Below are 14429 nucleotides of genomic sequence, written 5' to 3' on the forward strand. Positions count from 1 at the left end.
TTATTCAAATTGAGGATTTAGTTTGAGGATATTTTATATAAAGAATTATATAAAAATATATTTTTTTTTTAATTAAAAACGAAGGCTCGAGCGTCCGTTTGGAAAAACCCTGACAAAGTCCGAAGCCCAAAAACAGGCTTCGGGGACAGCTCAGTGTCCTTCCGTCCGTCCGTCCGTCTCCCTCCCTCCCTCCCTCCCTCCCTCCCTCCCGTCTCACCTCCGGCACCAGCAGGGTGAGTTTCTTCAGCCAGTCGTGGAGATGGTCGCTGTCGGCCAGGCTGGACTTCACCAGAGAGCAGCAGTGAGCCCAGCTGACCAGCAGCCACATGGAGTAGTGGGTCACTGCAACACACACACACACACACACACACACACACACACACACACACACACAAGATCTCCTTAAAGTGTTGGTTTTTGGTTCACTGGAACCGTCTAGTGTAATGCTCATGCACAGTATTACTAAAAAAAAAGTAAAAACACTTGTACTTCGACAGTAAAATACCAACAAAAAAAGTTATTTGTGTTACTCGTTACTTACAATTAATGCATGTTTTTGGTGGAATCTAAAGAAAATATGGTGTGGTTTTGTGAAAATCAACAGATCTATAAATGACTGACCTTCGTGTCGGGACCTGTGATCTGATTGGGCCTTCAGGACTCTGGGGGAGGAGAGATCAGATTAGCTGGAGATACTATATATATATATATACATGGGAGAAACACATGAGAGGGAGGGAGATAGAGGGGGAGCGACAGTGGCTTGGTAGGTAGAGCAGTCGTCTGGTTATCCGGAGGTTCCCGGTTCGATTCCCGCTCCTCCCGGGCAGCGTGTCGAAGTGTCCTTCTTGAGCAAGACACTTAACCCCTAATTGCACCCGATGAGCAGGTTGGCACCTTGCATGGTTGCCTCTGCCATCGGTGTGTGAATGGGTAAAATGTGAGGAACAAAATGTAAAGCGATTTGGATAAAAGCGATATATAAATGCAGCCATTTACCATTTTACCATTTAGAGAGGGGGAGATGAGAGAGAGAGCGAACGAGAGAGAGAGAAACAGAGGGAGAGACAGAAAGAGAGAGAATCGGAGGGAGAGGGATAGAGACACAAAGAGAGAAAGGAGAGGGAGGAGAGGGAGGGATAGAGAGAGAGGGAGGGAGAAAGACAGAGAGAGAGAGGGAGAAAGAGAGACACAAAGAGAGAAAGACAGAGAGAGGGAGGGAGAAAGAGACGGAGAGAAAGACGGAGAGGGGGAGGGACAGAGAGACACAAAGAGAGAAAGACAGAGAGGGATGGATAGAGAGAGACAGAAGGGAGAGAGAGAGATATTGGCAGCAGATGGGCGTGTGATGCATTTGAAGGTAACCACTGAATAATACACCCACATGATAAGGTGGAGGCTTTAAGCATTTAACCCTTTCACTATCACACAACCGACGGCGATGCTCCATCATTAGCATCATTAGCTCCGCATCCGCGTCGTGTGGCAGTGAAAGGGTCAAAACACAGAGAGCAGCAGACGTCCTCACCTGTGGGCCAGGTTGTCGTAGGTATAGGCCACGTTGATCAGACGCTGGATCAGGCTGGTGCCTTGAACGAGACTGAGGAAGACCTGAGGATGAAGATACAAGCCAGTTAAGAGTAAACAAACTTACAACTTAACACTTAATTAATTTAACAAGACTCCCTCCTTTCGTTTCAAAGTATTAGATAATCATTCTTGGGTAGTGTTTACTTTGTTAGTCTTGGGTAGTAACCATGTTTACCTCGTTAGTCTTGGGTAGTAACCATGTTTACCTCGTTAGTCTTGGGTAGTAACCATGTTTACTTAGTTAGTCTTGGATAGTAACCATGTTTACCTCGTTAGTCTTGGGTAGTAGCCATGTTTACCTCGTTAGGCTTGGGTAGTAACCATGTTTACCTCGTTAGTCTTGGGTAGTAGCCATGTTTACCTCGTTAGGCTTGGGTAGTAACCGTGTTTACCTCGTTAGTCTTGGGTAGTAACCATGTTTACCTCGTTAGTCTTGGGTAGTAACCATGTTTACCTCGTTAGGCTTGGGTAGTAACCATGTTTACCTCGTTAGGCTTGGGTAGTAACCATGTTTACTGCGTTAGTCTTGGGTAGTAACCATGTTTACCTCGTTAGTCTTGGGTAGTAACCATGTTTACCTCGTTAGTCTTGGGTAGTAACCGTGTTTACCTCGTTAGTCTTGGGTAGTAACCGTGTTTACCTCGTTAGTCTTGGGTAGTAACCGTGTTTACCTCGTCAGTCTTGGGTAGTAACCATGTTTACCTCGTTAGTCTTGGGTAGTAACCGTGTTTACCTCGTTAGTCTTGGGTAGTAACCATGTTTACCTCGTTAGTCTTGGGTAGTAACCATGTTTACCTCGTTAGTCTTGGGTAGTAACCATGTTTACCTCGTTAGTCTTGGGTAGTAACTGTGTTTACCTCGTTAGTCTTGGGTAGTAACCGTGTTTACCTCGTTAGTCTTGGGTAGTAACCATGTTTACCTCGTCAGTCTTGGGTAGTAACCGTGTTTACCTCGTTAGTCTTGGGTAGTAACCATGTTTACCTCGTTAGTCTTGGGTAGTAACCATGTTTACCTCGTTAGTCTTGGGTAGTAACCATGTTTACCTCGTTAGTCTTGGGTAGTAACCTCGTTTACCTCGTTAGTCTTTGGTAGTAACCATGTTTACCTCATTAGTCTTGGGTAGTGATCATGTTTACCTCGTTAGTCTTGGGTAGTAACCTCGTTTACCTCGTTAGTCTTGGGTAGTGATCATGTTTACCTCGTTAGTCTTGGGTAGTAACCATGTTTACCTCATTAGTCTTGGGTAGTGATCATGTTTACCTCGTTAGTCTTGGGTAATAACCATGTTTACCTCGTTAGTCTTGGGTAGTAACCATGTTTACCTTGTTAGTCTTGGGTAGTAACCATGTTTACCTCGTTAGTCTTGGGTAGTAACCATGTTTACCTCGTTATTCTTGGGTAGTAACCGTGTTTACCTCGTTAGTCTTGGGTAGTAACTGTGTTTACCTCGTTAGTTTTGGGTAGTAACCATGTTTATCTCGTTAGTCTTGGGTAGTAACCATGTTTACCTCGTTAGTCTTGGGTAGTAACCATGTTTACCTCATTAGTCTTGGGTAGTAACCATGTTTACCTCGTTAGTCTTGGGTAGTGATCATGTTTACCTCGTTAGTCTTGGGTAGTAACCATGTTTACCTCGTTAGTCTTGGGTAGTAACCATGTTTACCTCGTTAGTCTTGGGTAGTAACCGTGTTTACCTCGTTATTCTTGGGTAGTAACCGTATTTACCTCGTTAGTCTTGGGTAGTAACTAGGGATGTCCGATATTAACGGCCGACCGATATTATCGGCCGATATCGGCAGTAAAATGTGATATCGGAAAATATCGGTATCGGTAAAAAAAAAAAAAAAAAAAAAAAAACCTTTATTTACCCAGGCAAGCAAGTAAGAACCAATTCTTATTTTATTTATTGTCAAAAGTATGCATTTTGGTTTAATTCAACAACAAGAGATATGTAATGTTAATTTTTACTTTTTTAATTATCATATTTTGCACAGATAATGCTTACATTTAGAAAGCCTTTTGAATGCATCCAGTGAAATTATTAGTTACCTGAAATTATTCCGTTTTTTTGGGGGGAAACCCTGCATATATCGGTATCGGTTGATATCGGTATCGGTATCGAAATTAAGAGTTGGACAATATCGGAATATCGGTATTGGTAAAAAAGCCAATATCGAGCATCCCTAGTAGTAACCATGTTTACCTCGTTAGTCTTGGGTAGTAACCATGTTTACCTCGTTAGTCTTGGGTAGTAACCATGTTTACCTCGTTAGTCTTGGGTAGTAACTGTGTTTACCTCGTTAGTCTTGGGTAGTAACCATGTTTACCTCGTTAGTCTTGGATAGTAACTGTGTTTACCTCGTTAGTCTTGGGTAGTAACCATGTTTACCTCGTTATTCTTGGGTAGTAACCGTGTTTACCTCGTTAGTCTTGGGTAGTAACTGTGTTTACCTTGTTAGTCTTGGGTAGTAACCGTGTTTACCTCGTTAGTCTTGGGTAGTAACTGTGTTTACCTCGTTAGTCTTGGGTAGTAACTGTGTTTACCTCGTTAGTCTTGGGTAGTAACCATGTTTACCTCGTTAGTCTTGGATAGTAACTGTGTTTACCTCGTTAGTCTTGGGTAGTAACCATGTTTACCTCGTTATTCTTGGGTAGTAACCGTGTTTACCTCGTTAGTCTTGGGTAGTAACTGTGTTTACCTCGTTAGTCTTGGGTAGTAACCGTGTTTACCTCGTTAGTCTTGGGTAGTAACTGTGTTTACCTCGTTAGTCTTGGGTAGTAACTGTGTTTACCTCGTTAGTCTTGGGTAGTAACCATGTTTACCTCGTTAGTCTTGGGTAGTAACCATGTTTACCTCGTTAGTCTTGGGTAGTAACCATGTTTACCTCGTTAGTCTTGGGTAGTAACTGTGTTTACCTCGTTAGTCTTGGGTAGTAACCATGTTTACCTCGTTAGTCTTGGATAGTAACCGTGTTTACCTCGTTAGTCTTGGGTAGTAACCATGTTTACCTCGTTAGTCTTGGGTAGTAACTGTGTTTACCTCGTTAGTCTTGGGTAGTAACCATGTTTACCTCGTTAGTCATGGGTAGTAACCATGTTTACCTCGTTATTCTTGGGTAGTAACCGTGTTTACCTCGTTAGTCTTGGGTAGTAACTGTGTTTACCTCGTTAGTCTTGGGTAGTAACCATGTTTACCTCGTTAGTCTTGGGTAGTAACCGTGTTTACCTCGTTAGTCTTGGGTAGTAACTGTGTTTACCTCGTTAGTCTTGGGTAGTAACTGTGTTTACCTCGTTAGTCTTGGGTAGTAACCATGTTTACCTCGTTAGTCTTGGGTAGTAACCATGTTTACCTCGTTAGTCTTGGGTAGTAACTGTGTTTACCTCGTTAGTCTTGGGTAGTAACCGTGTTTACTTTGTTAGTCTTGGGTAGTAACCATGTTTACCTCGTTAGTCTTGGGTAGTAACCGTGTTTACCTCGTTAGTCTTGGGTAGTAACCATGTTTACCTCGTTAGTCTTGGGTAGTAACCATGTTTACTTCGTTAGTCTTGGGTAGTAATCGTAAAAAAGTGCCCTTTTTATGCCAAGTTTAAATATATATATATATATTTAAGTCAGTGATAATAGTGTCTTTCAATGATAAGTGAGCTCCTGTACTGATAATATTTGATCACCAAAACCCCCCCAAAAAGCATAAAAGGCCCCCCAAAAATCGGGCATGTGTGCGCTTCGCACACTCGCTTCGCACGCGCACACAGGCCCCGTGCCCTTTTCAGCCTTTGAGCACCTGCCCCTCTAAAGTCCTGTGCACGTCCCTGGTGACCGTGTTTACCTCGGTGAGTCGGGGGATGTGCAGGCCCTTGCCGTGGTCCCCCGTGGACTTGCGGGACTTGCTGGGCCAGGCCCGCTTGCGCTGGCTGTCGGTGAGTCCGGACCAGGAGAAGACGTCGTGGTAGGCCAGGTCCAGGTCAGCGGGGTCCACGGCAAACTGACAGATGAGCTTCAGCAGGCAGGCCAGGCAGTCCAGCAGCCACTGGGGGAGAGGAGCAGAGGGGTCCTCAAGTGTCCATCTCAGACCTTAGTACCAATATGTACCATTATACTACATGTATAGACCATACATTAGGTGTATAGACCTCTACAGAGACCATACATTAGGTGTATAGACCTCTACAGAGACCATACATTAGGTGTATAGACCTCTACAGACCATACATTAGGTGTATACGGTCTCTACAGAGAGACCACACATTAGGTGTATAGACCTCTACAGAGAGACCACACATTAGGTGTATAGACCTCTACAGAGACCATACATTAGGTTTATACCGTCTCTACAAAGAGAGACCATACATTAGGTGTATAGACCTCTACAGAGACCATACATTAGGTTTATACTGTCTCTACAGAGAGACCACACATTAGGTGTATAGACCTCTACAGAGAGACCATACATTAGGTGTATAGACCTCTACAGAGACCATACATTAGGTGTATAGACCTCTACAGAGACCATACATTAGGTGTATAGACCTCTACAGACACCATACATTAGGTGTATAGACCTCTACAGAGACCATACATTAGGTGTATAGACCTCTACAGAGACCATACATTAGGTGTATAGACCTCTACAGAGACCATACATTAGGTGTATAGACCGTCTCTACAAAGAGAGACCATATATTAGGTTTATACTGTCTCTACAAAGAGACCATACATTAGGTTTATACTGTCTCTACAAAGAGAGACCATACATGCGGTTTATACCGTCTCTACAAAGAGAGACCATACATTAGGTTTATACTGTCTCTACAAAGAGAGACCATACATTAGGTTTATACTGTCTCTACAAAGAGAGACCATACATTAGGTTTATACCGTATCTACAAAGAGAGACCATACATTAGGTGTATACCGTCTCTACAAAGAGAGACCATACATTAGGTTTATACTGTCTCTACAAAGAGAGACCATACATTAGGTTTATACTGTCTCTACAAAGAGAGACCATACATTCGGTGTATACTGTCTCTACAAAGAGAGACCATACATTAGGTGTATACCGTATCTACAAAGAGAGACCATACATTAGGTTTATACCGTCTCTACAAAGAGAGACCATACATTAGGTTTATACTGTCTCTACAAAGAGAGACCATACATTAGGTTTATACTGTCTCTACAAAGAGAGACCATACATTAGGTTTATACTGTCTCTACAAAAAGACCATACATTAGGTTTATACCGTATCTACAAAGAGACCATACATTAGGTTTATACCGTCTCTACAAAGAGAGACCATACATTAGGTTTATACTGTCTCTACAAAGAGAGACCATACATTAGGTTTATACTGTCTCTACAAAGAGAGACCATACATTAGGTTTATACTGTCTCTACAAAGAGAGACCATACATTAGGTTTATACTGTCTCTACAAAGAGAGACCATACATTAGGTTTATACCGTCTCTACAAAGAGAGACCATACATTAGGTTTATACTGTCTCTACAAAGAGAGACCATACATTAGGTTTATACTGTCTCTACAAAGAGAGACCATACATTAGGTTTATACTGTCTCTACAAAGAGAGACCATACATTAGGTTTATACCGTCTCTACAAAGAGAGACCATACATTAGGTTTATACTGTCTCTACAAAGAGAGACCATACATTAGGTGTATACCGTCTCTACAAAGAGAGACCATACATTAGGTTTATACCGTCTCTACAAAGAGAGACCATACATTAGGTTTATACCGTCTCTACAAAGAGAGACCATACATTAGGTGTATACTGTCTCTACAAAGAGAGACCATACATTAGATTTATACTGTCTCTACAAAGAGAGACCATACATTAGGTTTATACTGTATCTACAAAGAGAGACCATACATTAGGTGTATACTGTCTCTACAAAGAGAGACCATACATTAGGTTTATACTGTCTCTACAAAGAGAGACCATACATTAGGTTTATACCGTCTCTACAAAGAGAGACCATACATTAGGTTTATACTGTCTCTACAAAGAGAGACCATACATTAGATTTATACTGTCTCTACAAAGAGACCATACATTAGGTTTATACCGTCTCTACAAAGAGAGACCATACATTAGGTTTATAGTCTCTACAAAGAGAGACCATACATTAGGTTTATAGACCTTCTCTACACAGAGACCATACATTAGGTTTATACTGTCTCTACAAAGAGAGACCATACATTAGGTTTATACTGTCTCTACAAAGAGAGACCATACATTAGGTTTATACTGTCTCTACAAAGAGAGACCATACATTAGGTGTATACTGTTTCTACAAAGAGAGACCATACATTAGGTTTATACTGTCTCTACAAAGAGAGACCATACATTAGGTTTATACCGTCTCTACAAAGAGAGACCATACATTAGGTTTATACTGTCTCTACAAAGAGAGACCATACATTAGATTTATACTCTCTCTACAAAGAGACCATACATTAGGTTTATACCGTCTCTACAAAGAGAGACCATACATTAGGTTTATAGTCTCTACAAAGAGAGACCATACATTAGGTTTATAGACCTTCTCTACACAGAGACCATACATTAGGTTTATACTGTCTCTACAAAGAGAGACCATACATTAGGTTTATACTGTCTCTACAAAGAGACCATACATTGGGTTTATACTGTCTCTACAAAGAGAGACCATACATTAGGTTTATACCGTCTCTACAAAGAGAGACCATACATTAGGTGTATACTGTCTCTACAAAGAGAGACCATACATTAGGTTTATACCATCTCTACAAAGAGACCATACATAGGTTTATACCGTCTCTACAAAGAGACCATACATTAGGTTTATAGTCTCTACAAAGAGAGACCATACATTAGGTTTATAGACCTTCTCTACACAGAGACCATACATTAGGTTTATACTGTCTCTACAAAGAGAGACCATACATTAGGTTTATACTGTCTCTACAAAGAGAGACCATACATTAGGTGTATACTGTCTCTACAAAGAGAGACCATACATTAGATTTATACTGTCTCTACAAAGAGAGACCATACATTAGGTTTATACTGTCTCTACAAAGAGAGACCATACATTAGGTGTATACTGTTTCTACAAAGAGAGACCATACATTAGGTTTATACTGTCTCTACAAAGAGAGACCATACATTAGGTTTATACCGTCTCTACAAAGAGAGACCATACATTAGGTTTATACTGTCTCTACAAAGAGAGACCATACATTAGATTTATACTCTCTCTACAAAGAGACCATACATTAGGTTTATACCGTCTCTACAAAGAGAGACCATACATTAGGTTTATAGTCTCTACAAAGAGAGACCATACATTAGGTTTATAGACCTTCTCTACACAGAGACCATACATTAGGTTTATACTGTCTCTACAAAGAGAGACCATACATTAGGTTTATACTGTCTCTACAAAGAGACCATACATTGGGTTTATACTGTCTCTACAAAGAGAGACCATACATTAGGTTTATACCGTCTCTACAAAGAGAGACCATACATTAGGTGTATACTGTCTCTACAAAGAGAGACCATACATTAGGTTTATACCATCTCTACAAAGAGACCATACATAGGTTTATACCGTCTCTACAAAGAGACCATACATAGGTTTATACCGTCTCTACAAAGAGAGACCATACATTAGGTTTATACTGTCTCTACAGAGAGAGACCATACATTAGGTTTATACCGTCTCTACAAAGAGAGACCATACATTAGGTTTATACTGTCTCTACAAAGAGAGACCATACATTAGGTTTATACTGTCTCTACAAAGAGACCATACATTAGGTGTATACTGTCTCTACAAAGAGAGACCATACATTAGGTTTATACCGTCTCTACAAAGAGAGACCATACATTAGGTGTATACTGTCTCTACAAAGAGAGACCATACATTCGGTTTATACTGTCTCTACAAAGAGACCATACATTAGGTTTATACTGTCTCTACAAAGAGACCATACATTAGGTTTATAGTCTCTACAAAGAGAGACCATACATTAGGTTTATACTGTCTCTACAAAGAGAGACCATACATTAGGTTTATACTGTCTCTACAAAGAGAGACCATACATTAGGTTTATACTGTCTCTACAAAGAGAGACCATACATTAGGTTTATACTGTCTCTACAAAGAGAGACCATACATTAGGTTTATACTGTCTCTACAAAGAGACCATACATAGGTTTATACTGTCTCTACAAAGAGAGACCATACATTAGGTTTATACTGTCTCTACAAAGAGAGACCATACATTAGGTTTATAGACCTTCTCTACACAGAGACCATACATTAGGTTTATACGGTCTCTACAAAGAGAGACCATACATTAGGTTTATAGACTGTCTACAGAGACCATAAATTAAGTTTATAGAACTTCTCTACAAAGAGACCATACATTAGGTTTATAGACAGTCTACAGAGACCATAAATTAGGTTTATAGAACTTCTCTACAAAGAGACCATACATTAGGTTTATAGACCTTCTCTACACAGAGACCATACATTAGGTTTATACGGTCTCTACAAAGAGACCATACATTAGGTTTATACCGTCTCTACAAAGAGAGACCATACATTAGGTTTATAGATCTTCTCTACACAGAGAGACTGGCTGTCAACATAGGCACCAAGTTGGAGACACATGTGATACAAGCCATCGCAGTTACAGACAAACACAAGTGATTACAATTTGTAATCCCCATGCAATTTGCGCGTGGGTGTAACAATAGCAGGGACTCTAGTCTGGCTGGAATTTTTTTCCACTACGCCATGCTAGTCTAAGAGTGCCATTTCCATTGGATCAGTAATGTTATGACGGTGTGACGCCGGGGACAGGGTTTAAAACAATAATTACCACCGTCCAGGACTCCTGCTCTTTAGGCTCCAGGATGGCCGAGTTAAAGATCTCCAACAGCAGCTGTAACCCTCCAGATGACACGAACTAGAGAGAGGGGGGGAGAGAGAGAGGGGGGGAGAGAGAGTGAGAGGGGGAGGGGCGAGAAAGAGGGGGAGGGAGAGAGAGGGGGAGAGAGAGAGAGAGGGGAGCTGATAATGATTACCGCCATGATGAGGCAGTTTGTAGTTTGCTAATTGATGAGGAATAACATGTTGCTGTTTAAAAGCTCCATCAGATGGGACGTGTGTTAATGTGGTATATATATGTTATATGTAGCTTGTATATCAGTCAGTCAGTGAAGGTCAATTATTTTGCGATGATGACCGAGTATAGCGATACATTATCCCGCTTATTACATTACATTACATTACAACTTACTATCAATATACCTAATTCATTGTACACCATCGACAAGACGAGATCAAATGCAGACGCAGTTGTTCTGTGGCTCTGTCAGCCCAAATAAAGTGATTATTATTATCGCCGGCAGCCCGGCAGGTGTGTCTCATTGCACTGATGCAGTGTGTGTCAGTGGGGCTTGATTGCGAACAGCTGCGCACAGCGGTCATTATTGTTCCACAGAGGTCCGTTATCGAGTAATATCGGACCTCTGACGAGCGCTATTGACCAATCACAAGCAAGCATTTCAGCGAATGTGAAAACGCCATGTAATAATGTGGTATAATGTGTTATATGTACCTTGCAGCTCCAGGAGTTCTTGCTGTTCTCAATCTGGTCCTCGCTGGAGTCATCAGAGTCTGGGTACAGGTCACTATAGCTCCCCTGGAAACACAGAAACCACATCAGTCAGCTGCGGAAGACATCAGCGTTGCATTTTAAAGTAGGGACGGGCGACTCATCCAGTTTCAACAACGATTATTGTTCAGTCTGCAATGTAAATAACAACATTCAATTTGGACCCGCCAAAGTGTTTTAAATGATAAATTCATAAATCAATCACTTCTTTGGGGGGGGGGGGGGGGGGGAAAGCAATACCTTTATTTTGCACCTTTCTAAAAGCTACGTGGATGTGTTATTATTATTTCTTAATTTTTTAATGATTAGTCCACATAAAACATCTATAGCACATTTAAGACATGGTGTTATTAAAGGTGTTCCAGGCTTTAATATTAAAAAAAGGTTTTCCACGCGTTTATCATTTGCACACGTGGTCCGATTCCATTTAGAAAAGCAAGCAGTTCTGATGTGTGCAAAGATACAACACTGAAACTATTACAGAGTGAAATGTCTTGGTCATAGAAGGATATTGAAATAAATATTAGTGTCATGTACAAAAACTCCAGTTCAAGTATGATATATACAGTAGTGTAGTCGGTGTGTGTGTGTGTGTGTGTGTGTGTGTGCTCACCGTAGACTCTCGGTGGATGCGTCTGTTGGGTTTGCCCAGAGCCTCGATGATCTCCAGCGCGTACAGCAGCTTGTGAGGACTCTTGATCCTCAACAGATCCTTCCAGCACAGACCGTCTCCACTCTGGAGACAGAGACACAGAGCACACGTTAGGTTTATAGACCGCCTCCACAGAGAGAGACCATACATTAGGTTTATAGACCGCCTCTACACAGAGAGAGACCATACATTAGGTGTATAGACCGTCTCTACAGAGAGAAACCATACGTTAGGTTTATAGACCACCTCCACACAGAGAAACCATACATTAGGTTTATAGATCGCCTCTACAGAGAGAAACCATACATTAGGTTTATAGATCGCCTCTACAGAGAGAAACCATACATTAGGTTTATAGATCGCCTCTACAGAGAGAAACCATACATTAGGTTTATAAATCGCCTCTACTCTGGAGAAAGACACAGCACACATTAGGTTTATAAACAACCTCTAGTCTACAGAGAGACCATACATTAGGTGTATAGATCGCCTCTACAGAGAGACCATACATTAGGTGTATAGATCGCCTCCACAGAGAGACCATACATTAGGTTTATAGATCGCCTCCACAGAGAGACCATACATTAGGTTTATAGACCGTCTCCACAGAGACCATACATTAGGTTTATAGACCGTCTCCAGAGAGACCATACATTAGGTTTATAGACCGCCTCTACAGAGAGACCATACATTAGGTGTATAGATCGCCTCCACAGAGAGACCATACATTAGGTTTATAGATCGCCTCCACAGAGAGACCATACATTAGGTTTATAGACCGTCTCCACAGAGACCATACATTAGGTTTATAGACCGTCTCCAGAGAGAGAAACCATACATTAGGTTTATAGAGCGCCTCTACAGAGAGAAACCATACATTAGGTTTATAGAGCGTCTCCACAGAGCAGGGTTTCCGTTAGAAAAAATTGTTGCCGGTCTCCGTGACCTGCAAGATTTCAATCTACCGGACAAATGAGATTAATTCCGGTCATAGTTTATTGAGCTTTAAAACAATTTATAGGCAGACTATATAAAGAATGTCATCCTCAAGGCATGTAGATTTATAATATTATTATTTAAAACTAGGCTACTTTTGCGTATACAGTCATTAATATATTCCAAATAAAATAAGTCCCTCGATACTCCGTGCTGCTGCTGCTGACTTGAAATAAAATAGACCGCGTATGTGGGCAGTCGGTCCGACACTAAACAGCAGTCTGTTATAATCACATTTTTATGAGCTAACGAATTCCGTTATATTGGACATTTGTATTAATTATATCAAGCGAAGAACTGAGAAATTTTGCAGAGAGAGACGGCAACGTTATCGTGGCCGGGTTTGCGTGATGTATTTCTCCACCTCCCAACGACTTGGTGCTGGTCATAATGTCCGGTGAAAACAACTCCCTCCAAGCACAACTTGATCACCCGAACCGTACCAAAACAGGCCAAAATTAAATAGCCCATGCGACGAACGATTCATTACATTCGTTTCATCGTTGCTCCACCAAGCAGCCGGTCCAACAATGAAAGCTGTTATCAGCGCGAGCCGGCAGCAGTTAGTTTGCAAGAAGCATCCAGCTGCAGACCCGCAGAGCAGCTTTCCAGGTCTGGGGACCGCACTGTGCCAGCAAAGCTGGTGGGTTATGTGGGTCTGCAGCTGCATGCCTTCCGCAAATCCAGCAGCAAGCTCTCGCTGAGCGAAGCAACGACAACAAACGCAATGATTGTTTCGTTCACCCAACTCCAGCCCATCCAAATACAATTCAAATAATCAAACTGTGCCCAGAGGGAACTATTTTCACCGGACACTATGACCGGAGAGATTAAATATGTCGGACTTCAACAGATTTTGCCGGCCAAATACCGGTAATTACCGGCTAACGGAAACGCTGCCACAGAGAGACCATACATTAGGTGTATAGACCTCCTCCACAGAGAGACCATACATTAGGTTTATAGATCGCCTCTACAGAGAGACCATACATTAGGTGTATAGATCGCCTCCACAGAGACCATACATTAGGTTTATAGATCGCCTCCACAGAGAGACCATACATTAGGTTTATAGACCGTCTCCACAGAGACCATACATTAGGTTTATAGACCGTCTCCAGAGAGACCATACATTAGGTTTATAGAGCGCCTCTACAGAGAGAAACCATACATTAGGTTTATAGAGCGTCTCCACAGAGAGACCATACATTAGGTGTATAGACCTCCTCCACAGAGAGACCATACATTAGGTTTATAGACCGCCTCCACAGAGAGACCATACATTAGGTTTATAGACTGCCTCCACAGAGAGAGACCATACATTAGGTTTATAGACCGTCTCTACACAGAGAGACCATACATTAGGTGTATAGAGCGTCTCTCCAAAGAGAGACCATACATTAGGTTTATAGACCGTCTCCACAGAGAGACCATACATTAGGTTTATAGACCTTCTCTACAGAGAGAAACCATACATTAGGTGTATAGAG

The 14429-nt window shown here is 41.5% G+C and overlaps 1 protein-coding gene across 1 annotated transcript in view; it reads right to left on the reverse strand.

Moving 5' to 3' along the window:
* The window catches only part of usp34 (ubiquitin specific peptidase 34), a 245563-nt gene that overhangs the window by 104892 nt on the left and 126242 nt on the right, over positions 1 to 14429 (reverse strand). The window contains 7 exon segments of the mRNA XM_084319311.1: positions 218 to 342; positions 622 to 662; positions 1529 to 1611; positions 5421 to 5621; positions 10494 to 10580; positions 11235 to 11318; positions 11905 to 12027. Of these exon segments, the coding sequence (XP_084175437.1) occupies positions 218 to 342; positions 622 to 662; positions 1529 to 1611; positions 5421 to 5621; positions 10494 to 10580; positions 11235 to 11318; positions 11905 to 12027 (744 nt within the window).

The sequence above is a fragment of the Notolepis coatsorum genome (assembly GCF_963971535.1).
Source record: "Notolepis coatsorum genome assembly, chromosome: 7".
NCBI classification, from domain to species: domain Eukaryota; kingdom Metazoa; phylum Chordata; class Actinopteri; order Aulopiformes; family Paralepididae; genus Notolepis; species Notolepis coatsorum.